The following is a 25902-nucleotide window of genomic DNA, read 5'->3' as shown; positions in this document are numbered from 1 at the left end:
TCCTCTCATCGTTCCCCTGCTCCAGCATGGAGTCCCTCTCACGGGGTGCAGACCTTCAGGAGCAAACTGCTCCAGCGTGGGGTCCCCCACGGGGTCACAAGTCCTGCCAGCAAACCTGCCCTGGCGTGGGCTCCCCTCTTCACGGGTCCACCGGTCCAGCCAGGAACTTGCTCCAGCGTGGGCTTCCCACGGGCCACAGCCTCCTTCAGGTGCCTCCACCTGCTCCAGCGTGGGGCCCTCCACGGGCTGCAGGTGGAATCGCTACACCCCCTCATCCTTCCTCCATGGGCTGCAGGGGGACAGCCTGCCTCACCATGGCCTTCACCACGGGCTGCAGGGGGATCTCTGCTCCGGCGCCTGGAGCTCCTCCTCCCCCTCCATCTGCACTGACCTTGGTGTCTGCAGAGTTTCTTACATCTTCTCACTCCTCTCTCCGGCTGCAAAAGCTCCCTCTCTAAGTGTTTTTCTTCTTCTTAAATATGTTATCACAGAGGCGCTGATTGGCTTGGCCTTGGCCAGCGGCGGGCCTGTCTTGGAGCCGGCTGGCATTGGCTCTATCAGACACAGGGGGAGCTTCTAGCAGCTTCTCACAGAAGCCACCCCTGTAGCCCCCCCGCTACCAAAACCCTGCCACGCAAACCCAACACACCCTCCAGAAAAAATGCTGAAGATTTCATTTAGGCCTTCCATTGATACCTGGAAAGTGTTTTTTATTATTTGTTTACAGGAAACAAAAAAAAAGTGTTATATGTTTAAAAGCTTTTTAAGTCTTGGAAGCAATCATGTAGTCTGCACAGAATGGAAATACCTTGGACACCCTTTACATATCCTTGAACAGCTGATCACTTTTTAATGTTAAAAAAGCACAGCTCTGCTTTACTGATGTGGAAAAAATTAAGCTCCAGGCCATCTTTTCCACAATTGTATATTTAACTGATGATGCAAGAAATTTAAAAACCTATATTTATTTTCACATTTATCTGTAGTGTGATTCACCACCTTTCATTAAGCAGATACTCTCTTTGATTTGAGCTTTCTGGGGCAAAGGGTTTGTGTCTGATCCTTATACATTCATCTGCACTGAATGGAGACTGAAGCGAGCTAAACCAGGTGTTTAAACGATGTAATTCCTGCCCCCCCCCCCCCCCCCGCCCCGCTTCCACCTTTGTTACACTTTATCTGACACTTGTTGAATAGAAATTTGGTTGTTTTGCCCAAGTGCATACCTGAAGCTTGTTGAAGCATAGTCAGACCTTTTTACAGAGTTCTGCTTTTCTTATTAATCAATTTATTAGGTTCAGCTGGTCCTTGGCTTGCAGTCTTTTAGCTGTTATTTTAATTAGACAATCTTCCATTTTGTAACTGGAATAAGAGTATGATACAGATTGGTTTTGTACACAGGACCTGGAATGGGAAAAAGAGCTATTTTGAATATAAATCATCACATATAGGTATATTTACAACTGCAGTTGGCCTGAATTTTACTCTTTCAGAGTAAACAGAAGATGATTCTTTTTCCCCTCTCTAGTGGATGTTACAAAGAGAAAAAAAACTCTAAGCAAGGACTAAATCCTGACTTCAGTAAATTCAGAGCCAAAACTCCCATCAACTTCCAGGAATAGAGTTTACCCCTAGTCATGTTAAGCTTCTAGGGGAATCCTTCCACCAAACTGAATAAAACAGACAAATATTTTGTCATTTCAAAGTGGTTGAGAAAATAGAGAGCACATGATAGAGCTGCGTAGTTATTTAGAAGCAGATTAAATGACACAGTATTCTCTGTCCCCTCTGAGCAGTTTACTCAGCCAGGCAGTGAACCCAGTCAGCCTCTGGGATCCATTATTTTCTGCTTCCTTAACTCTATTTCAGTTGCAAGGGATTTCTTCTGCTGAGTTGGTATGAACCACCCGTAACCTTAAACAAGAGGGTGCAATCCTAAACAGTGCCATGAAGAGCATAGTGATCTCAGGTCTGCACAGAGCCATGCAGAGCAGAGCCAAGCCATGCAGAGCTGGAATGGTGGCTGAAGCATTTTGGAGGCCTGCATCCAGACCTGGTGCCGTGAGCATGGGGCTCTGTCCAGGGAACTTTTGTCTCAGCACTTTTATAAACTGCCAGCAGCAAACACACAGAAACTAGCAATATACAGCTTATCAATACAATTCTGGTAATAGTGTGTATAATTCTTAAACCTGGTCTGGGTGAGGCTAAAATAATTACTTTTTTCTCCATAGCCAGTTTGTAAGGTTCATTCAGTCCCTGCATTAATCTCCATTAAATTACAGCATTTCCTGAAATTCCTTGAAACCCTTGGATTTAAATTATATATTGCTAAGTTAGATTGTTAAATGGATGCTATGGATAGAAATAGCCTGAAGCTGCAGAAAAAGCAAACGACAAACAGAAGCTGATTAACCACTAACCCAGCAGATATAGTAATGATGCCCAGCAGCAAGCTGCTAATCGTTAGAGGACCTTGTTTGACTCTGACATGTCAGAGCCTGCAGTAGTCTTTAATTTAATTTTGTTCTTATTGTTCATCGAAACCACAGAAAAGGAAATAAAAACTTTGCATGAGTGTAGACCAAAACTAAAATGTCACATTGAAGTTGGAAGTCCAAAACAAACTCTCATTTAAAACTAAGAGCTGTGGGTAAGATTTTTCCAAAAGAAGGATAGAGTCTGGAGAGTGCTTTAGTAGATCTGTCTTTCCATGACGACTGCAGTTACAGAGTGGCTGTATGTATAGTGACAATTTGCTGGTGATTCACATGCCTACTGGTTTTAAGGCAAAGCTTTTATTAATTCATCTTTCCAGGAGCTGCTGCTGAGTCTCTTCCACTCCTGAAATCTGTCCTTTCTTTTGTTTAAAACCACTACAACCCACTGCATTAGCAGAGTCTCATAAATTGCCACTCTTGTGAGCACAGAGCAACGACACGCCTCTTGTAAGTTAACTTGGAAAGAGCTGGGGAGACGCTATGGCAAAACCCAAGTAAGCCATATTTACAGCAGTAAGGATTGTGCTGCTGTCAGAATCAAGAGACCAGGATTCACTACTGCATCCTGACATAACAGTGCAGGACACTGACTGGGACAAAAAAGACACTTCCTAATGGATTCACATTAGACGTTTAATTGAGTCTTTGGCCAGATCACACATTCTGCAATAAACCTGCTAATGCAGTACACCAGGGAATGCCATAAGAACATAGAAGTGCTGGACACTGACGCAGTAGTATATTCAGGAAGTGGGATGTCTTACAATGTTGCCAGACCTGTTAAGAGTGGCTTCCGCAGTTGTAATATGGTTTTGTAGATGTCCTACTGATAATTCTTGCACATGCCAATTCTGAAAACAGAGGTCTCCTTTTTCTGGCAAGTCAAAATTGAAATAGTATTTCTGATATTCATGATTGGAAATGATGAAGCTACACGTAATTGCTGCTATACTTTCTGTAAGCTGATGGCACCCATTGACATGTTGATAACTAATCTAATGAAACACACCATCAATTTACAATACTAGCTTTTGATAAGTCACCATTCATAATAAAGCATTGTTCTGTATCTTCAGAAAAAATAAGGTAAGAAATACCTGTATGTACAGCCTCTCAGGTTTGTGAGCGTTCAAGTATATCTTTGCCCTGGGGCAGGGGGAGGAAGTGCAATGTGAGTAAAATTCAAGTAGTGCTTTCAGGATTAAAGCAACTGGAATCAAATTCTTCAGAGTTCTGTATTAAGATTTGATGTCCTCTGGACTGTAGTCTTTGTCAGGGGTTTTGGAGGCATATAGTGCAAACAATGTAAATATATGAAATTCATTTTTTTACTGTGTAAGGAAACATAAGGAACTTCAGACTTGTGTCAGAAGACAATTTTTCATAGATTTCTTGTCTTCCACTCAAAATGAATGACTCCCTTCTATTTGCAAGTGCCTAACTTCCTGGCAGCAGTTGCATTAACAGAAAAGTGTATTTTATTAGAAGAATAATATTCCTGTCAGTCCCTTTTAATTTAATTTAATAGGTAGAGGAAAGGATTAGAGATGGTATCATAAGAACAGTTAGAGGTGTCGTGGTTTAACCTGGCAGGCAGCTAAAACAACCACACAGCCGTTCGCTCACTCCCCACCCCTGCAGTGGGATGAGGGAGAGAATTGAAAAGAAAAAGGTAAAACTTATGGGTTGAGATACAGACAGTTTAATAGGACAGAAAAAGAAGAGAATAATAATAATAGTAGTAATAAAATAAGAGTAATATAAGAATAAGAATATACAAAACAAGTGATGCACAACACAGTTGCTCACCACTCAGAGCCAATGCTCAGCTAGTTCCTGAGCTGCACCACCTCCCGGCCAACTCCCCCAGTTATATGCTAAGCATGATGTCATATGGTATGGAATATCCCTTTGGCCAGTTTGGGTCAGCCGTCCTGGCTGCATCCCCTCCCAGCTTCTTGGGTGCCCCTGCCTTCTTATTGGCAGGCCAGTACGAGAAGCTGAAAAGTCCTTGACTGCTTATCAACAACTAAAACATCAGTGTGTTATCAACATTAATCTCATCCTAAATCCAAAACACAGCACTATACCAGCTGCTAGTAAGAAAATTAACTCTATGCCAGCCGAAACTGGGACAAGAGGTCATCTCTTCTCTGATGGCTCAAACAGCTTGTCTGATATAGAGGTTTTTGTTCTAAGCAGTGGAAACAAAGAAATGCTACATTTTAGATCTCTGTCTATGCAGGGTTTTTTTTAAGATTTTTTAGCAATGTGATGTCATTTGAAATGTTATTTCCTTTATTACAGTAGCATAGCAGCATCTCTAAATGCTGGTTTTGTTTCCTTCTGCAGAACGGTCTGCCTTCAGAACAAAACCGTTATGTCTTCAATGGTGATTTTGTTGACAGAGGGAAAAATTCTATGGAAATACTTATAATCCTGTTTGCATTTCTTCTTATCTACCCCAATGATTTACACTTGAATAGAGGAAACCACGAAGACTACATCATGAACCTGAGGTGGATTTTAAGGGGTGTGGGGGAGGGAGTATCTGGCCTTTCACTAGGAATGTTGGAGCTTTTGAATGCTACTTTAGCGACTATGACACTTTAAAACAGAAATAATGTTTTATTAGGTATTCAGGTGTAGCTCTGCATCTTCAAGATGCGTGAGGGGGGCAAAGAACATCCTCGGTACACACAGATGCTTGAACAGGAGTCATGTCTTGTCTCTGACCTAATCACAATCCATTGAAGTCCATGGGTTTAGCGCAGCTTCCAGAGTACCAAATCTGGGGAAAGAGGATGGATGGGAGGATGATATTTTAGTTAAAGCATTGGCTTTTTCCACAGTGTAGCAAAAGACATAATAGTATGCCATATAATGGAACCAGTAAACCAGGAATTGATATTTCACTTAACTTTAGACTAAGATGTCACTTCCCAAACACAAGGGGTGGGTAAATACCCTAGCTTCTACACAGTGGAGGTCCATTAGTTGAGAGGTGGCATTCTGCCCCACTGCAGGAACAGCTGAGACGCTGCTAATACAGACATTTGTACTCAGCTGTACAGCACTGCCAAGGGAGTGAGCACAGCCAGTGTCTCTGGCTGTAGTGAAAGTGTGACTTGTAGACAAAACCATCTCACAGACATGAGAAGAACTCCTCAGTCTTGGTCTCTACAATTCTAAGCCACCCCAGTAAGTCTTTGTGTGACTGTCTGGTGGGTAACCTGTTGTATCCCTTCTATTATTTGATGCATGCGTACGGAATATATTGCTGTTTTAACACAGATATAAACCTGGGTTTATACCCATGTTCAAATCCTGTTAATGATCCACCTAAGAGAATCCGTTTCATGTGATACTTCCTTTTTCAGCACTTAATTAAAAATAAAAACAAACATAAACCAAGACAGTTATTTTACCTACAAAGGTGGAAAATTCCCACCCAAAATAGTGGAAAACAGTCTGTGATGGTCCCGAGTGCAAAGATGCATTCCTGTATATGGCTCTTTGCTGGGCATGTTCATTAGCAGTGCTGCACATCAGTAAATTTGAAAGCTGAGAGTTAGAGTGTTGTGAAAATGCCCCTTGCACCATGGATACCTTGGTGTTAAAAGAATGAAGTATCAAAATCCTTGTCCCTTGAGGGGGGGAAAGACATGATAGACAACATTGTCTAATAAAGTTGAGTGATTTAGGACAAAAACTCTGTGGAGGTTTTGTGGGAATTTTTGCCTATGGTCAGTTAGGTTCCTTTGAAATTTCTCTTTGGTATCTAAAAGGTAAAACTGCTAGGCTATTTCATTTAGATGGGAAAAAGGCCACTTAATAATTATTGGTCTGGATTCTGTTCCTGATTTCTTGTATGTACAAGAAATCAGTTTAACTCAGTTCTTGAGACAGAGCAGAAGAAAGCACATTTAAACATTTAAAAGGTGAGACACAATGGCAGGAGAAAAAGAGGAATAGAAAACTCCTGGCAAACACTGTAGTGCAGAAAATCATGCAGAAGGGGCATAATGAAAAGCAGTTCATGATGCTGTCCTATTTTCAGATATGGCTTCACAAAAGAAGTTTCAAAGAAGTACAAGGTAAGGTTTCTCTTCCTTTCCCTATACTTCCTTTGTAGTCTTGCACATGTAAAATGAAACCTGTGTAAACAAGGAAACTTCCAACCAGTTTATTTAGGTGTAGTACAGAATGACTTTAGTAATGTATTTGAAATTATTTTAGATTATCAGTGGAATAACTGACAAAACAATTTTAAGTGTTAGTTTTTTATGCTCAGAGATCTGTGGGATGAAATAAATAACATCCATAAGGCAACTCAAGAACACAAAAAGAGGTGAGCATGAAAAACCCCAAAATGCTATAGAGACAATGAAATGGCCCTAAACCAGAACATATTTGTCAGTGTTGCAGTTCGGGGTGTCGGAGTGAACTGTTCATACAGACTGTGGCAGACACTTCAGCAAAATCTTGAACTTAGAAGCAACAGAATCTTCCAGAAATAGGATCTAATATAAGAGTATGTTTTACAGGACCATGGGAAACAGATTTTGTATCTTCTGCGAGATGTCTTTAGCTGGCTTCCTCTCGCCACTATAATTGATAGCAAAGTTCTTATTCTACACGGAGGGATTTCAGACACCACAGATTTGGATTTCCTGAATGCACTTGAGAGAAGTAAGGTAAGAAATCATATTCATGTGGGGCTAATTTTGTTTTCTTTAAAAAATTTAGCAGTATGAATTGTAAGATCAAGTTGTTTGCTTTAGGAGAGGAAATGGCTGCTGTGTAAGGCACATAAGGAAAAAAAGAGTCTTGTTTTTCTTCGGCATCAGTGTTTAGGAAGGAAGGTTTCAGTAGGTGTTGGGAGCCAATTGTTTGGCTGCTGTAAAATAACCTGGGTCTTTTGACTTTAAAATAGCTAAAAATACTTTAGGTACCTCCTTCCTGCAGTGATGATGCATTAGCCAGAAAGTATGAAAAGTACTTAATTCTCAGGCATTTCTAAACACTTTAGAAGTCAATGTAGCCACTTCTCTCTAGCACTGCCTTTTGTCCTGGGGCTGTGCTTCTGACTTCTCTTGGGTGGGGGAAGTTTTCCACCTGTGAGGCGCTCCCTTGGCAGCAGCTAAGCTTTGCGTATGTGGGAGAGCCTTTCCAGCAGGCTCAAACTTCACAACCTGGCCTTTAGAAAACCCGAACTACTGCTTTTCAGGGATTTAGAAGACAGAGACATCCATTTTTTTTCTGAAATGATGAGCAAACACAGCTCTTTCAAATCAGTGGGAAATGATGTGGGATTTGTTCTCGATTTGGACAACTAAATTGAGCTATCTGCTTTTGAGCAGGGTGCTTAGGTTTCTTATAATCAATGGAGATCCAGGAGATCTGGCAGAGATCCAGATCTTATAATTACTCAGACGTAGGTCTCCAGTGGTATTTGTGGAAGCACCCCATAGCCTAGGGATGTCCCCTCTGGCCTCTGCCTGCCTCTGGAGAAAGTCGTCTTCGCAGATCTCCTCTACCGGTCTCATTTAGGTCTGGTTCATATCTGCCCATCTCACACTAGTTCACAGACATGGTAGAGTGTCCCAGATGGCACGAGATACATCTGTTTAAGTGACCTTGTGTACCTTGTCATTAGTGTCTGTGGAATCTAGAGCTATTTCTCTCATCCTCATGTTTTCTAATACAGAAATAAGTCTTTTACAGGACAGTCAGGTGTATCACTGTTTCTTAAAGAAGTGAAAAAGAGCAATGAATACTTCTGATCATCAGAGTCTAGGCTCTGTTGGCTATACCACTGTACACTAAAATTGGTTGCTTAACTAAAGATGTAGGTGTCTTAACTGTGAGCTGAGTTCTGCCCACACTTTCACCGAGGCTGGGCTCAGCGTGTTACTGATGTGGGACCTGTGCAATGCAGAAGTAGCAGGTCAAAGTTGCTGCCATGGGAGATGGTTGCTAATGAGACATGTGTGGGCCACAACTCAGGGCAATATCACTCAAGGCCAACTGATGTATTTTAATTGGTACAGCTGGCAGCTGACAGGTCTCAAATACTGGTCAGTGCACTGGGGAATAACCTAGTGTTTTGCATTTTGTTTTGCATCAGTCCTTTTCTTCATTAAAGAGAAGCATTTAGGGTGTGCGTATGCGTGTTTTGTTGTTGAGGTTTTTTTGATTTGGAAATGAGCTAGTATGAGAAAATTTCAAATGAGAAGAAAAGATACTCCCTGGAGAGGAGTCTGTATTAATGGGCATTCATGGAGCCATAGCACATAGCTCCAAAAAAGCAAATGCCCATGCATATTGGAGAAAGTTGATTTAACAGTAAAGGGGCCTGATATAATACTTCATCAGTTTCGCTGTTATCTTCCTGATATTCCATTTATTTTAGCCAAATTAACATAGCAGCATGCTACTGTATCAGAGCAGTAGTGAAGGCAGTTGCATATTCAGTACAGTATCATAGAATCATAGAATGGTTTGGGTGGGAAGGGTTTGGGTGGGATGTAAATCTCCCCTCTTTCAGTTTAAGGCCATTACCCCTCGTCCTGTCACTCCATGCCCTTGTAAACAGTCCCTCACCATCTTTCCTGTAGGCCCCTTCAGGTACTGGAAGGCCGCAATTAGGTCTCTCCGGAGCCTTCTCTTCTCCAGGCTGAAGAACCCCAACTCAGCCTGTCCTCATAGGAGAGCTGCTCCAGCCCTCTGGTCATCTTTGTAGCCAACATCCTCACTCCAACAGCTCTGTGTCCTGTATACAGTATACATGTATATTTTCAGTTTCCAGTGAAGCTGGGCACTTAAGTGTCATCCCTGAGCCCAGACCGTACTCGCTATATAGTGAGACCTTATGATTGACTGTGGCTTGGAATGAGTCTGTCTTTATAAGAATATGAGAGCAGCTCTGAAGAGACTGGTCACTGATAGATATAAAGCAGTATTTTTGCAAGTGCCAAACACCTGCAGCTTCCACCAAACCTGTGAGTTCAGGACATTATGAGAGTTCAATATTGAGTACAGGAAATGGGAACTGATGTGCCTTTCAGCTGACATCTCTGTATCATCTTTATGTTCTGGTAACTCATTTCTATTTTTTTTTTTTTTTAAAGTTGAAATCTTTGATGAGGCCACCAAAGTCAGTGAGAGACAGACAGGACCAAGTGAAGGAGAGAATTCCCACAACCAGACCAAGTAAATACATTGCCGACCACGGTGTTGGAGGGAAAACACACCACATCTCTTCATCGGGTTCCACTGAGCCTTCAGGCTCGAATTTGGCTCCAGACCCTGCCTTGAAGGAATGGAAACAAGTAAGTGAAACCGAAGAGACTGATACCGAACCCGGCCCTGCACAAAACCACTGGCGGATACTCTGTTCAAGCAATATGTTTGAGTCTGAGGTGGCTGTGTCTTAATAAGAAACCCATCATTCTTGGGAGTATACTAGCTAGCTATTAGTTATTTAGCTGCTTTTTGTAGACCCAGTAATAAAGGCTTGTGATTTTATACCTTACAAGTACAATTTACCCAGTGTTTTCTTTTCTTAGCCGTTAGGAGGAAACTGCTCAGTATGAGATGTGTTTGCATGCCCTCGTGTGGTTGGATCTGTTGGTGCATATGTGGTTGTCAGTTTAAATAGGTCAGACTGCAATTGGTGATAGTGAGTGGCTTTTTTGGCTGTGATTTTGGAAGCTGAATGTCGATACTGTCCAAAAAAACCCCACTACTCCTGAGACCTACAGGCTGATTACTCAAGAGTGGGAAATTTTTGTCTTCTGGGTGTTCGTTTCCTCTTAGATATTAGAGGCAATATGGAGCTCTTGTCATACTGTAATTTAATAAATTGTGAGAATTAGAAAAGCTTAATTTGAACAATTTAGAAGCTCAAAATTGACTTATATAAATTTATTTTTCTGAGCTTTTCTTCAGACAACTGCTTTAAAGGGCAGAGATTATTCTTTTGCTTCTTGAGAAGCAAATCCATCTCTGAAAGTGTGATTACCCAAGATACCTATCTGACCAACAAACTAACAAAATGGGCACAAGCAGTCCCCCCCAAATCTGACACTACCCCAGCTAACCAAGCATTCACTGAGCCACACTCACAAATGTGAAGTGGAATGTGTTAGTGTAAACCTTGTCCAGTGAGGTTTAAACAAACACATTTTGCCTAATGTATGCTACTGACTGGACTTACTATGTTAGGTGACTTTAAACCATGATAATTCATCCTCACGTCTGAATCTGGCTAAAATGCTTAGTATGTCAAATCTTATTTTGATACATGAGCTAACTGAAGACAATAAAGCCAAAGACAACTCTTGTCATGTTTAGAGCAGGCACTCCCAAGCTTAGTGTAGGTAAAAAACTGCTGACCGATGGGGTTAGCAGGTCTGTGCCAGGAAATAGAAAACGCCTCTCACACCTATATGTGAAGAAGGCATCTTTTGCTCTCTTTGCAATAGCCCAGGTACCATTCCTGATGTGCCTACCTGAGTCTGGAAACCTCAGCTGTAAAAGGAGGCACATTTCTGAAATGATATTTCATCTGAATAAAGTTAATCCAAAATCTAGATAATGTTTCTTAAGAAAAGTAGAACAAAAGTTTCAGCCCAAAAGAATGCCCTGCTGAAAGGAAGAAAACACAAGACCTACTTGTTAGCTCAGGTGTGTTTTCTCCCTGTACCGTGGGGCTTTTGCCATGGCCAGTACTTTAGTCAGCCATAGCCTGTCAATCCTCACCTACTACCAGTCCTCATGTGCTTGAATCTGCTATTTATAGATCCTTGATATTCTCTGGAGTGATCCAAGAAGCCAAAATGGCTGTACACCAAACAAGCGTCGAGGAGGTGGTTGTTACTTTGGTCCTGATGTCACTGCCAAGCTGTTTGAAAGGTATAATCTGAAGATGCTCATCAGGTCTCATGAATTTAAGCCAGAAGGTTATGAGATCAGTCATGATGGGAAGGTAAGATGCTTCCATGTAAAGTAGAATTCTCCTGTGAATTCCACAGGCACAACCACAGTAGATTTGTCTGCAAAGTTAATAAAAGAAAAAAAGAGTGACTTCTTTAAAATGGGTTTGGGGGAATTGTGTGCTAGATAGATGTTGGAACAAATTATGGAGTTCTGACAAAATTCTTTACAGCTTCAGAGAGTGGGGACTGGCTTATTACTCATGTGAAAACAAATGAACATCAACAAAATCCCTGAGGAGTGTTATGTGTAAATATAGTGCAAGAGATGCTCTAAGGCTCTAGAAGCCTTTAACGTAATAATTTCTCTTTTGGCCCTGCTTTCTGAGATGCTATGTCAGGAGGCCAGCAAGAATCCTGAAAACCAGCTCTATCTTAGAAAGAGATTTCTGTTAACTCGTTATATCACAGTGCCCTCTGAACTGAAGTCTTCCTACGACAGACCAAAAATACAGGCCTGGAACTCTGACTCAAAAAGTGCAAGCAATTTGGTGAACAACATAGTTGTTGATCTCTGGTTTTATATGTAGACAGTTTTGTAACCTGCACGTTTTTCTAAGATCGGTTTCCCAAATCAGTCTCAAGAAGAGTTGTTCTAACCAATCCAATTTCTTTGTTTCCTATGATCAGGTTATCACTATATTTTCTGCCTCTAACTATTACGAAGAGGGGAGCAACCGGGGAGCATACATCAAACTGAATCCTGAACTGATTCCTCGGTTTGTCCAGTATCGAGTCAGCAAGTACACACGCAGGCAGAATCTTCGGGAGAGGTAAAGCTGTGTGTTGTGTGCAGTGAGTGTGTACTCACTTAGCATGTAAGCACCTGCCACAAATCTATAGTTTGATTGAATAATTGAATAGGCATCTATTTTCCTTGGTTTTCCTTGTTTTTCTGTTTTACAATTTAAAAATGAATACAGTAGACAAAACATGTTCTAAGTGCTCTAACTTGGTTTCCTGAGAAACTCCCAAAGGTAATTAGCCGCGGTAAGCGGTTAGACAGACAATTGCCAGGGACTTGTAAAGGGCCTGCGCCTGTCTGTCAGGTCTGCTTTAAGGCTGCTGCATTAATCTGGACAAATCCTGTTATGAATTGAGTCCAAAAAGTTTATCATGACGGCTTTGCCATGCCTAGCACTGTGGTCAGATTTGCTAAAGCAAAGCAGCTTAGAATTACCTGCATAAACTTGATTATCTCATAAGTTCAGATTATTCTTATGGGGCTTTGTTTGTTTTGGGTTTCCCCCTTCCACCCTTCAGTGTTGTCGTCTAGGGTGACCCTAAAGATGCTACATGTTAAAGGATGTAAGAATTTGATAATGAATGTTGAAAAGCATAAAATGCTAGAGGATTTAAATCCTTTAATGATCTGCTCTGCATTTTTTTTCCTCCTAGGGTGGGTACAATTGAATCATCTGCCTTAAAGTCCTTACGAGAGAAGATTTATGCTCACAGGTCTGAACTCACCACTGCTTTTGCACAGTATGACCTCAATGGCACAGGTAACACTACCTCTCCATCCAGTTGCCAGCATGGGGAAAAGAGCTTCCATGTGTGCGTGGGGACAGAGGGGACAAACCTTGTGGAGAGGGGTCCTGCCTGCCAGTGTAAGGCTGGAGAGCAGCAGAAGCTGGTTGATCATATGTCTTTCCTCACCCCAGGAGGATAGAAAACAACTTGGGATGAAGCTTTAAGTAGGAAGATGTAAACAGAAACAGGCGGGCAAAAAAGGAAATAGTGGTTGTTGTTAGGCAGAGAGTTTGGGCAGGCAAATACAGCTCCAGAAGCTCAAAGGTCACCACCTTCACTTAGATGTGTCTTCAGAAGATGCCAGACAGGGAACTGGTCTTCTTCTGAGTCTGGGAGATACCTGAGTAAAGTTGACTGGCTATGCCACTAGCAGACACACGCTCACCCATCAGCTAAAGAAAAGTCAGTGGTGCATTGATACATCAACCTTTTACATAGGAGCACGGAGTTGATGATTTCTAACAGAAATACAACTTTTCCTCCTGATGGCCTCTCACTTGACTGGGTTGTCATCTGTGTCCCTAAAAGGGCAATCAATAATGTGATGGTAGTTTCTTTGGCCATTGAACAACTACTTAACATATTTCTGTCTTTAGTTTTCAGCCACATATGTCTCTCTAGTTGCTGCTCAGCTCAAATCTGAAGTACTCCCCAGGGCATAATCTGGTTTTCTCAAAAGGAATGAAAACATGCTGAATATCGTAATTGAATCACAAAGTTGTTGAGATTGGAAGGGACCTATGGAAATGTCTAGTCCAACCCTGCTGCTCATTGTTATGAGGGTTTTTATCCCAGGGTTAGGAGAAAATGTGTTTTGCAACTGTTGTTAAAAGTGGCAGAAGGCATGCTGGTGACTGGTTTATGCTGTGTCGTGTACTGCTTGTAACCATGAACTGACCCCTTCTGGCAGGCAAGATTTCTGTCAATGACTGGGCTGCAGCCATGGAGTCTGTCCTACAGCTGGAACTGCCCTGGAGGATGCTGCGGTCTCAGTTAGCACAGATGAACGCAGATGGAGAAGTTGACTTCATGTCATGTTTTTACGATTTGAAAATAGGTCAACCTGTAAAAGAGGTAAGGAGGAAAACGCCTCCTTGCAAATCTTGGAGGAACAGCTTTTGGCGCAATTTTAGGCATAAGACAGTGGTTTGGCCAATCAGGTAGACATCCACAGCTGAACTAGTTACTGAGCTTCCTTTTATAGTCACTGGAGGGAAATGAGCACTGCTAGGGTACAAATCATCATTCCCTGCTAAGGTAGATGCTTAAAATAGGTTGGATGAATCACATGCTAGAACTGCTTCTTACTTTCCGTTGACTCTCAAGGGCGTTTAGATAACGTAGCTGAGGAGATGCAATAAATCCTACCCAGAGCAGTCAACCCTCACTCTTTGAGACGAGCTTTCCAAATGTGCTCCAGAGCCAATTCAGGCACCTGTAGGAGGGACTCACAGTTGTAGATGGACTTTCAGATGTCTAATGGTAGCTGAGGTCTCTTCTAGAGAGTCCCGTTGTTACCCAGTGGTGCACGGTACTTACCTGTGTGCATCATTTTTCTAAGCAGCAGGATCCGTTCACATATGTGCAGCGAAAGCTTTGTATGAGTGCATGGCATACAGCATCTTCCCTAGATTATCCGTATTTCCACAAATAATTATAGAAGGTAGGAGGTGTGAAGGGCTCCTCCTCCCCATGTCCCAGGTTTTAGCTGATTATTCCTTAGGGCACGACACAAACTATCATTCCAGGCAACTCGAGCATAAGGGTTGGTTTTTTTTAAACGTTTGAGAAGTTAAACTGGGAACATAGATTCGGGTAGTACATATTCTGTTGGTTAGAATAACTCAAACCACAGTCTGACCGGTTTCCTGTATGGGATTTCAAAACCAGGTTCAGCCAGCTTTGGTGGAAACACTGTGCAGGTACAGAAAGGATCTGGAGATCATCTTTAACATCATTGACAAAGATCACTCAGGTAAGTCAAGGCAACTTCACTGTACCAGCTCTAGGAAGCCTATACTAGTTATCTTTCCCCACTGTTTCCTCCTTAAGGCTTCTAAATATAGAGGAACCAGAGGTGATGTCATTTTTCCAGTTTAGCGAGGACTAATTTAAGCAGTCAGGCTGTAACCATATAAGGGACAGTGCACAGAGCCTAACTTGAGAAACAATTCTCACATATCCCAGCTCCAGTACTGGCTTCACTCTTGCGGGGGCTTTTTCCTCCCTTCCACTCTCACTATTTGCTGCTTTCTCAATTCCACTGTTGAAAGCACTAGATCATTACCTTAAGTAAAAATGTACTTCAGTCATGAAATCACAGGACAGACTCAAACCATAGTAGGCAGGTAGCTTTCCTGCAGTGAAGGAGTGTGCATGCATGTGTGCACGTATGTAGGAAATGGAAACAGCACTGGGAAAAGCAATCTGTTGTCTGTCTCCTTCAGGGCTGATTTCTCTGGAGGAGTTCAGCCAGACATGGAAACTCTTCACTTCTCACCTGGGCATCGATGTATACGATGAATCCCTCGACAAGTTAGTCCTCAGAATAGACTACAACAAAGATGGCCACATTGACTTCAATGAATTTTTAGAGGCCTTTCATGTGGTCCATAGGCTGGAGAAAAAGGCACACTCCTGAAAAGGCAGAAGTTCTTGTGGGCTGCCTTGGAAGCTCACCTTCCCCTCATTACTCACAAGCAGTCTGGGAAATCAGTTTCCACATTGACAATAAACAGGCTGCTCAAGGTGGTAAGCATTGTGGTCACTGTGTAAGCATTTATTTAGTCCCTTCTGGACAATACATACCTGCTAGTAATGTGACAGAAGAGATGAAAACCCACTACCTGTAGTATGACACTGTCAGTACCGCATCAGTACCTTACAATTCATCCTCACCCTTGGTGGCATCTCCCCTATCCATCTAATCTGCGAGCACTGCCAAGGCAGTGCCTGTGACACCGTGGGAAGAGAAACTGTGGTGCGCTTCTTTCAGGAGACCCTAGCAACAGCTGAGGTCGAGCAGTGATGACAACAGGGAACACATCTGACTTTCCTGGGGATAGAACGGGCAGGACAGAGGCCTGCTGTGGACTATCCAATCCAGGAGAGGAAAATAGGGAAGAGCCACCATCGAGGTCAAATAGGTAGTTCTGCATTTAATCTTGCCCTTTGCATGATGCAGTGAAATTAAACCATGTCAAGTCCCTATCTATCCTCCTTGAAGTGACAGACACAAAGGATCTCGGTTGAAAGGCTTTATGCTTGCACTAGATTTCCTCTTGCCACTGGTTACTTTTCCCTCTGTTTGTTGGGGTTGGAGCTAATAAACAGTCATAACTCATCACCTTAATGCTAAATCCACAGCATCTTCATGTAACATACGCCAGATGACAAAATAAAGCTTCAGCTTTCGCAGTTGTATGTAAGCCTGGTGTCTTTTTGCCTGTATGTTGGTATCCTACACGTACCAGAGCACAACACACTGTTCCTGAAGATTAACTGGACTCCTTTAAACAAAGAGATGCGTAAGAACACAAAAGTTAAAGAGTATTTGATACTAGCGGACCTAACTATTCTTGCATATAGTTAAGCATAAATTCTTTACCAAGTAAACTGAGAAATTCTGAAACTGAGTTTTTGGAACATGGCAAGATAGAAGAATCCAGTGCCCCTGGCCTCCCCCCAAACTGGAAGCCAGTATTCCCAGTCCCACAGGTACCACCCCATCTGTGCCCATGGGGGAGAGTAGGGAGATGTGGACCCAGTCCTCTTGCTTATTGCACTCAGAAAGCAACACAGTGACATGAAGTCAAGTGCAGCCGGCTCAGGAGCTTTTGGAAAATGCTATTACCTAATTCAGCTTTCGTAAATACAATGTGCACAAAGCACTCTGGGGGCAGGAAAAGGTTCCAGCCTGGCCTGTCTTTAAATTTTTATAGCAAGAGAAAAGCTAAGTAAAATAGCTTGCTTTTATTTAGCAACAGTGTTGAAAGTACAAAAAGCAGCATCCTTCCCAGTTTATCGTCACAGAATGGAACAGCAGCCCGAGCTTAAGGTACTGCAGGCTTTCTTAAATCTTATTCTCTATAATTAAATACAAAATACTTTTTCAGATGTATTTTGTAACTTGACAGATTTATGAATAAACACGCACACACACACGCTTATTTCTATTGCCGGGGGGGGGGGGGGGGGGGAGAAAAAAATCTTTAATAGTGCAAACAAAATTTACAGTAAAATTGTCATGGCATTAGTCATAGAGAATGTCTGGGTTTAGCATGCATTTATTCTGATCTATGGACTGTGAGGATCAGTCCCACCTTATTCCAGCGGCGTGACAAAAGGCTCCACCTCAGGGGGACAAAAACCAGGGTGTGTGGTGGGACCTTGCTTCCGTCTGTTTCCTGGCTGTGGGTGCGAAGCAACAAGGTGGAACAGGACAGTGCAGCTCTGGAGTCGTCCTCTGCCACCTCCCACCCCACCAGGAGATGGACAAAGCCGGGTGCACAACCAGACACAGGTGCTCAGAACCATGGCCACAGCCTCCAGCTTCCATCTCCCCCTCTTACCAGAAGCCCCTGAAGCTGCCCTAGTGTGAAGCTGAAGGATGCTCGCCCAGGGGTCACTTCCTGAGAGGGGATGTCATGGTGAGGTCACAAGGCAGCACTCTTCAGCCGGCAGCAAGAGGAGCCTTCAGGGACACAGCACTCAAGTGTGAGAGGAGCTGAGTCATAGAGCCAAAAAAGCAGCAAGCCTCCCCTGCCAGCTGCTAGCAGCACACAGGAGCCCCCCACTGCTGACAGAAGGGGGGGGGGTGGCAAGGGGAGTAACTGTGAAACATCTCATGCCAGGAATAAAAGCTACTCCAGACTGAAACTGGGAGTGGGAGAGAGCCCAGCTACTTGTACTTACATCCAAACTGCACGAGCTGAAGCTCTTCTTCCATAACTCCCATCCCCATTACCGGTTTGTTTTTTATCCCACAATTTTATGCAGTGGCTACTATTACAGCTGTAAGTAGGGACTGAATCAGTCTGCACGTGAGTGCCCAAGCTTTTGCCCTGCAGGTACCGATGTTACCGCTGGTGGCATCTCTCTCTCCCCCACTTCCTGGACAACCCTGCTCCTACCCATGGACCACACCAGGAAGGGCCCAGTGTTGGACCTGGACTGACCCAGGCTCCTGCTCCACTCAAGCCTCCGGCTGCTGCGAGATGGGTGACATGATCCCACAGCGCCCCGTGCCCGCAGAAGTGCAGCAAGCCCACGTGTTCCACCACCTGCCGCAGAGTGGCCACCCCTTTTTAGGACTGCTAGGGACTGCGCAGCTCACCTTCGCCTCCCAGAAACAGGCAGGGCTCAGACCACAATTAGCAGGACAGAAGCCAGACGAATTTTGGACCCCAACCATTAAGTTGTGACATCTACTTGTAGGAGCAGCTGCTGAGGGGGATTAATGCCACTTTTGATCTGTCTAGTTTGACAAACTCGTGTCCTTCGCACATCAACAGGGAGGAAACAGTGGTGAGGCAGCGAGTAGGGAGGGCACTGGCCTGGAGGAGCTGGGCTGGGGCCAGCATGCAGTATGGACACAGCTAATTATTCCAGCCAGTGCCCCTGAGCAGCCCCATTTCTGTTAGCAGGCACGCCTGGCTGTCCCCCCAAAGCAGTGCAGGTGCTTCTGTCCCCACAGCTGCAAAATGCCTACAGCAGCAGTGCCCCTCAGACTGGAAAGACCAGGTCTTGGGTCGGTCTATTTTAACTCATTAATGTCCTTATTTCTGAGGCACAGGATGTGCCTGTTTACCTTTGCCTTCTTTCCATAAATGAGTTTCCAGGGACTTCAAGCTGGCTGTGTAATTCTCTGCCGGCTCCCCTGGGAAGCCTGACAGCCAAGTCGAGCCTCTGCCAATTAGCTCAGCCCCGCAGAAACTGCAAAATTGACACGTATTTTAACTGGGAGCACCGCCAGTGCAAGCTCTGCTTTGTAACAGCTTAACATGCACACACAGGTGGATCCTCAGCAAAGCGGGGGTGGGGTCTGTGTAAAACCTTATTTGCTTAATGAGGTTTGCACTAAAATGCGACTCTCCAGTTGGAATGGTTCTTTGGGCAGAGAAGTAACACAGCAGCGAGTTGCAGCTGTGCCTGACCTGAAGGTAATAGGAGTTTCACTTCCATTGGTGCTGTGTTCCGGAATCCCATCCTTCACCACCAGCTACCTAAACTCTTCAAATTACCATGTAAATACTTTCCAAGCATCTGCGCTCTATATGATAATTGATCATGATGATCATAAATATACCATAACCTAGGTCATACTATGAATTGCAAATGAAAGATATCACTGAGACTCCTACTAAAGAGTTAAGGGGTGTCCAGGTATGTTTTGCCTCAGGCTCCATTGCTTTAGACTTCAGTGGAGCTGCATGTAAAACTACATCACCCTTCTTGGTTCTGAAAACAAGAGCACACCATAGGATTTGTTTTGGTTTGCTTTTTTAAAAAAGGGGTCTGAGAGAAAATCATCTTGCATTTCTCCCAATCTAGGATTCAACAAGAAAAGCAAAAATAACTGCTATTACTGCCTTGTCGTATGATACTGGAGAGAACAAGAAACCATCACACAGGCTCATGTCTGCTCATGCTCCGCGCTGTCACATTTGTCTGCTTCAACTAGACAAAAGATTTTATTTTCTTTTACTGCAAAACAAGTGATCTCTCACAATAAATATGAAAAAAACCCCACAAACCCGGAAACCTACAGCAAAGGCAAACCCCTACAAAAGAGGCACCACGCCAGTAAAATGACTTCCACATCCAAGTGCTAGCTGTACCTGAATGACACCTTCCTACTGGCCCCTCAGCAGGCCCCACAGTTGTCACGGCGGTTAACACAGTCCATGCCCCTCCAAGCAACCCGTGAGAAGCTCCTGGGCCCTTGGACTGCCCAGCTCTCCTTGTGTCTGCAAAAACATGAAATCGCCTCCTGAGGCCTCCCACACCTTCGCTCTCTTCAGCCAGTGTCCAGACGTTGTTACAGCAGCAGCGACTCTGTAGAGGGACAGCCGGCGGGGTGGCACGGCCATCGAGAGCTCAGCCTCCCCACGACCATGGGTGCCAGCGACTGACAAGTGAGACAGGGCTTTACTTCCCTCCTTTCATCAGGTTATCCGTGTAAAACTGGAACCACAAACCCTGTTCTCAAAAGCATCCTGTACTATTGTTATAAAAAAAAAAGTTTTCAAATCCTGTAAAAATGGCACAGTTATGTTTTGAGAGAGTGAAGCGGGCTCTCACAGAGATATGCTTAACAGGCTTATTAGCACAGAAAATACTTACTTTTTACAGGCCGTATCTGCTCTTTTCCCCTCTACCTGGCAAGACAGAACCGCTCTGATCCTCTCTGCTCGCACGGCGGCAGTGCCGGCACAGCCCAGCGCAGCTGAGGGAGCCCAGGGTGGTGGGAGAGGCTAAAGCTACAGCCACTTCCTGAAGCCGTGAGCCAGATGCGCGCTGGCTGGTGGCAAAACCAGCAGCACCGGCACAAGGAAAACCGCAGCCGATGCCTGGGGTAAAGCAGGGTTTTCCCTTTCAGGGGCAGCCTACCTCTGTTTTCAGTTTAAATGGCCACGGACACACCTATTCTCCTTGCAGCTGCTCGGAGCAGCTGCAGAAACTGGTTTCCAGTGGACAGATTCAAGGCGCAGGCATTAATCTAGGAGCCCGCTGAAGGGAGACTTCCAGGTAGCCCATCCCTAACTACATGTGACAAGTGCAACTTCAAATTAAAAAAAAGAAAAAAGAAAAAAGGGAAAAGGGAAAAAAAAATGAAAAAGACAAACATCAAAGCCTTGCATAACCTCACGCTGCGCTGGAAGGGTGGCAATTATGCCATTCTTAACTCTGAGGCTATTTGCAAAGGAAAGGCTCAGGAGACCTGGAAAGGGCGCTTCAGTGCAAGAAGTTTATCTTGCTCCATTCAGAGGAAGGGATTACAGGCATAAAACTGTCACCTTGGAGAAGCTGGAGTCTCGAGATTTTGCCTCCGAAGCCTTGGAGATGCAGGGAAGGGAGCTATTTGGTTCAGATTAAAGAGAGATACAGCTTCCCAAGAGAGGCTATCCTCTCAAATTAGCAGATATTGTAAGACATTTGTCTCCACTGGTGTTAGCCCTGCGCTGACTGGATACAAACGAAATGAGAATCAGGATAAACATGTATTAGAAATATCACCTGGTTATTACAAGTTATTCCTACTCCTCTAATTTACATTTCCCTGAATGTTTCACACTGTGCATTAGTGATTCACAATGCTGTACATCTACACGCAGCAGGAGAAAAATTAATGAATTCCATCACTTCCCTTATTTGGGAGACTTTATGCCCAAGATACAGCTCCCTCGTTTTATTATGCCTTTTGATCTCCACAGAGTAATCTCTTTTCCCCTTGGCAGAACTGTATAATTCTGGCTAATTTAATATGAATTACATTTAAGCACTTCAGGCAGAATAAGCCTCATTATTTGTTATTTCTCACACGCTCCCTTAACACCAGGCCAAACTCCACCTACCTGTCCCCCGCAGGCAGGCATGCACGTAGCATGACGACTAGCCTAATACGCTGAGGTAGTGCACGGCACACATACATGCAGCAACTAAACGAGAGGTTCATGAAAGGGAAATGGCGAGAAAGAGCTTCTGAGCCTTCCCTCCCACAGGAGGCATCGCTTATTGCATCGCACAGCCTGTGCTAGGCAGGAAATCGTGTAAATAAATAATTATGGCTTTTGTTAGGTATGTCATGGTGCCATAGGCCCCGCTTGGAGCACTGTCATAAAAAAAGTGGCAAATTCCTGTGGCTACGTCCTTCTCCAAGATACTACCAGTAGCTCCGAATGCTTTCTGAAAAGACACAAAGAGTAGGGAAAGTTAGGCATGCATGCTCATTTACTGGAAAAAAAGGGCGACATGATGATTTCACATTTGTGCCGAATACTGAAAGCAATTTTCCTTTCCCTCATGAAAACCTCTGTCAGGATTGTTATAGGACCCACATGACTTAGTTGGATCAGTGTAAGTAAAAACTTCACAGACTTTGCCCTTTGCGGGGAGGGCAGGCGGGATTACTCAAATATTGGTAATTCTAATGCTGTAGTGAAGCAAAACTTCACTTCAGTCTACCCACTTCAGAGCTTGTTAGCCACCATAATTTTGTTCCCTTTAAATCTCCCACAACTCTTAAATTAGTCTTCCAAATATATTTCCAGAAGATGTTAAGTGATTTGGTCTGTCTTTGTGGGGATAAAGCATAAGGAAAAAAATCAAGCCCACCACACGTATTAAAAAAGGAGCAGAGGACAATTTTCAAATGTAGAGGCTTCCCTTTGAACTGCTGCCCTTTGAACTCACCAGCTCCTGCAGAAACAGGTCGTTGGCCATGTGCACGATGCGATCCACATGGATGATGCCCCCGATGCTGTTCACCTCAATGTCAGAGAGGAACGTGAGAACCAGAATAGCTTCCACCAAGAGCTGCCTGTACTCAGGCTGGGGTACGTGGTTCAGCACCGACTCCACGTGCACTGCAAACTTGATTTCGCACGGGGTCATCTGGCAAGTTTGAGGGGAAACGGAAAGAGAAACTGACAACTCCAAAAGACTAGTTCCCCACATCCTGCAAGCACTTAAACATATGCTCCTCTCTGCACACGGGGGTAGTCTGACTGAAGCAAACAAAATGTTTTGTGCAGCTTTAGCACTTACAGAAGCTTTTTGTGTTGCTAGGCCCTGCTCCTGCAAACAGTTATGCAACTTCCACAAGACTGCTCCAGCCCTGCAACCCGTCACACACACGTTTTAGTTACACACAGGACCGCTGATGCTTAGCTGGCAAATTAACTCTTTGCTCCTCTTGCTGCGGTCTCAGGCACTCTGCCTTGTAAGTATCTTTCTGGCATTGCAGGTTAGTTGCAAAGCCAAAATCACTGCTGAGTTTTAAAAATAACCACCTGCTTAGAGTGAATGCTTTTCCACACAGAGATATAGCTATATGGTTTGCAGAGCAGCCTAATTTGCACTGGCATAAAGGCTGCTGCTTTAGGAGGTTTGTGCTTATCTTGTTTGATTCCTTTAAACAGCAAAATTAGATACTGTCTAGGTCTGACAGGCTAAAAAGATAAGCCTGTTTATCTACACAATAGGGATAAATGAAGCTCCCCATTCTGCAGAAAAAGGTTTAAATTTGGCAGAAAATTCCAGCTCCTCTCTCTTTAGCTGTTACCACCATTCCTCAGAAAAGAAGGAAGCCAGAGACAAATCTGAGGGAACGAGACAGGAAAATAGTCTCAGGCACACAAGCACCTCTCTTCTGCTGATGGATTACTGTTCACAAGAGTTTGTGTTATAGATGTGAATTCAAAACTTGAATTAGAGCGCCTAAAGACAGAGTGGCAATCCAACTAAGGAAAAATAATGTAAGGAAAGGTTATGGATTTAAAGTGTCAAAGCTTTGGTTAGAGACAATCATCCTTAATAGGTATTTACTTTTGAGACCGTGATGCCAAAACACACCGGCTGCTATTGTGGCGTATTAAAAAAGCCGAAGTGGCAAGCAATGTGTCTGCTTTATTCCAACAAGGCTGCGCTTTCTCGTCCCCCTGCCCGAAGGAGTGCCATCAGTCACCCTCTTTCAAGCACTGTTCCACGGGGTCAGTGAAGGTGTGCAGGGGGCAGGCTGGGCAAAGGGGAAAACCTGCCACGACCCCGCTCTGGGCTTGCCCAGCAGGAACTCAACCACACAGCCCTGGGGAAGCTGGCAGAAGTGCTGGAGGGAAGGTCCAGATCTTCTAACCTTCTTCAAACTAAGGATCTGCAACAGCAGCCCCACTGCATCTTAACGCTGTCAAACCAAACAGTCAGTCATGGGGCTAGAAAATCGTTGGCATTTTACTGTACCTCTCTGGTGGTTGAAGAAGGAAGGACGTACCCATCAATGGACAGACCATGGCACTGAAACAACATCATTTTGACAATGAACAGAAATTACAGTTCTTGCAAGTAAGCCAATATGCAATAACCCTCAGTTAATAATCTCCACAAAAATCCACAAAAAAACCCAAACAACAACAAAACCTGTTAAAAATATTATTTCACCTTTGCTGAAGAAATTATTATATAAAACTGGCAAACGTTAGAAATAGCCTGACATGATACGTAGAGAGCGTGCTGTGTGCCAGTCCAGTTACAGAAGGGGAAGAAAGTACTTAGAGAGCCACTACAGCAAGAGGCACACAAAGGCAGAAAACAAATCAACGAGAACATTCTGTGGGAAAGGATGTAGAAATAAAAGACACTGCAAAAGCATGACAACAGACCATGAAAGTGAGAAACTTCATTTTTCAATTTTTGCTAAAACAATACTTAGTTAAGTGTTTCAGACCGAGGGCACCACAACTCAGGATTGTCAACATGTTGTGGTGCTTGGACACGGGCCACCAACACCAGGGAAGAGATGGTGTCAGAAATACCAAGTGGTACACCAGAAAAGAGTGACAAAATCTAACTGGTGAGAAAGCAGGCAAAGGAATGACACATCTGGCTACCTGAGGTACAAAAACACACTGCGAAGAAGAGAGCTTTTATGCGTAGTCCGAAGGGAGTTTAAGAATGAAATATTGAAGACAACTTAAATAAGCGCAATTGATTTTAATAGCCAGAAAACCATTCCAACACTCCCAGCTATTACGTGAGGTCAGGACAGAAGTGATGCTCACTCTACTGAAAGATCCCATTAGTAAATAGCCACGAGGTCATATATGACTCATCTTGGCTGACATCAATGCTAACAGCTTCAGCATAAGTGATTTTTGAAGGACAACCAAAATCAACCTGAGCTGGTGATGCACATTTTTCCCAACTGTGTGGGCATGACCAGCTCAGTACTGCAAGGTGCCGGATTCTGGCTTTCATCAGGAAATGGTGCATAATCACTTTGAACTCAGTAAAAACTCCTAATTCCCCTCTCCTCCTTCCTGGAGAGCTGCTTCAACACATTTCCATACCCCTGATCTCCAAGGTGCTGGCAAGGACTTACTTTTCACTTAAAAACAAACAGAAAAACGCTAAGAATGCCATACAGCTCAGAAGAGCCAGCAAGAGATCTCAAGACCTTTTGGAAGAGTCAGTGCAGTTTCCTACTTCATTCCTCACAGCCTTTCTGAACTGGTGTGCACAAACAGCACAACACTGTGGTGTCTTTCAGCAGCACTGATCACAACTTGCATTACGCCATGGGCGATGCAAAGGAGACAGTGGCGGAACAGAACCGTTCAGCTGAAATTCAGTGCCAGTGGTTTCAGAGAAAAATACAAACAAACACGTGAACTCGTGCTAATGGAGCCCTTCTATGTTCAAGGGACACATCCTGCTAATGACACTGGGTTCCACTGGTCTTCCAGCTGAAGACCAACATCAACTCTTGGCAACACACTGCCTCTGGACCACCACCTCCCAAGTTACGGTACAGCTTGCTTGCTTCCTGCCCTCCACTTCCATCAACTTACCTTCTGAAGGATTTTCCACACTTTCTCGTAAAAGCCAACAGGAACTCTGTTAATAGCACCATCAAGCCTCCGTCTGCGCAGCCACTGCCCTTTTCGGTCACCCCAGCTCGTGTCTCCACTGGAGCCAGTAGGAGAAGTACTAGTGGGAGATGATGGAGTACTGCCCTTCTGCAAGAAACATTAAAGCCTTGGTTAGCTGCTTTCTACCACCCCAAATGCTACTCCTGGTGACTGCATCATTCTGTTACAATGCTACCTCAGAACCAGCAAAAAAATAGAGGCCAGGATGTCATACAAGATGAC

The 25902-nt window shown here is 43.9% G+C and overlaps 2 protein-coding genes across 6 annotated transcripts in view; one reads left to right on the top strand and one right to left on the bottom strand.

The window, feature by feature from the left end:
- PPEF1 (protein phosphatase with EF-hand domain 1) overlaps positions 1–16454 on the top strand; it is a 45510-nt gene extending 29056 nt beyond the window's left edge. For all 4 annotated transcript variants that reach the window (XM_054838374.1, XM_054838352.1, XM_054838367.1 and 1 more), the window contains 10 exons: positions 4854–5020; positions 6562–6598; positions 7049–7198; positions 9635–9835; positions 11308–11493; positions 12131–12273; positions 12899–13005; positions 13944–14107; positions 14924–15008; positions 15481–16454. In XM_054838374.1, coding sequence (XP_054694349.1) covers positions 4854–5020; positions 6562–6598; positions 7049–7198; positions 9635–9835; positions 11308–11493; positions 12131–12273; positions 12899–13005; positions 13944–14107; positions 14924–15008; positions 15481–15674 — 1434 coding nt within the window. In that variant the 3' untranslated portion in view covers positions 15675–16454. The remainder of the gene's footprint in view (positions 1–4853; positions 5021–6561; positions 6599–7048; positions 7199–9634; positions 9836–11307; positions 11494–12130; positions 12274–12898; positions 13006–13943; positions 14108–14923; positions 15009–15480) is intronic.
- A 748-nt stretch (positions 16455–17202) lies between these two features.
- Positions 17203–25902, bottom strand: part of PHKA2 (phosphorylase kinase regulatory subunit alpha 2) — a 47929-nt gene continuing 39229 nt past the window's right edge. For both annotated transcript variants that reach the window (XM_054838273.1, XM_054838282.1), the window contains 4 exons: positions 25600–25767; positions 23993–24046; positions 22448–22648; positions 17203–21940 (listed from right to left, as the gene is read on the bottom strand). In XM_054838273.1, coding sequence (XP_054694248.1) covers positions 21767–21940; positions 22448–22648; positions 23993–24046; positions 25600–25767 — 597 coding nt within the window. In that variant the 3' untranslated portion in view covers positions 17203–21766. The remainder of the gene's footprint in view (positions 21941–22447; positions 22649–23992; positions 24047–25599; positions 25768–25902) is intronic.

Source organism: Grus americana, chromosome 1 (assembly GCF_028858705.1).
Source record: "Grus americana isolate bGruAme1 chromosome 1, bGruAme1.mat, whole genome shotgun sequence".
NCBI classification, from domain to species: domain Eukaryota; kingdom Metazoa; phylum Chordata; class Aves; order Gruiformes; family Gruidae; genus Grus; species Grus americana.
Note: the sequence above shows the minus strand (reverse complement) of the source record. Positions and strands in the feature narration are given on the sequence as shown.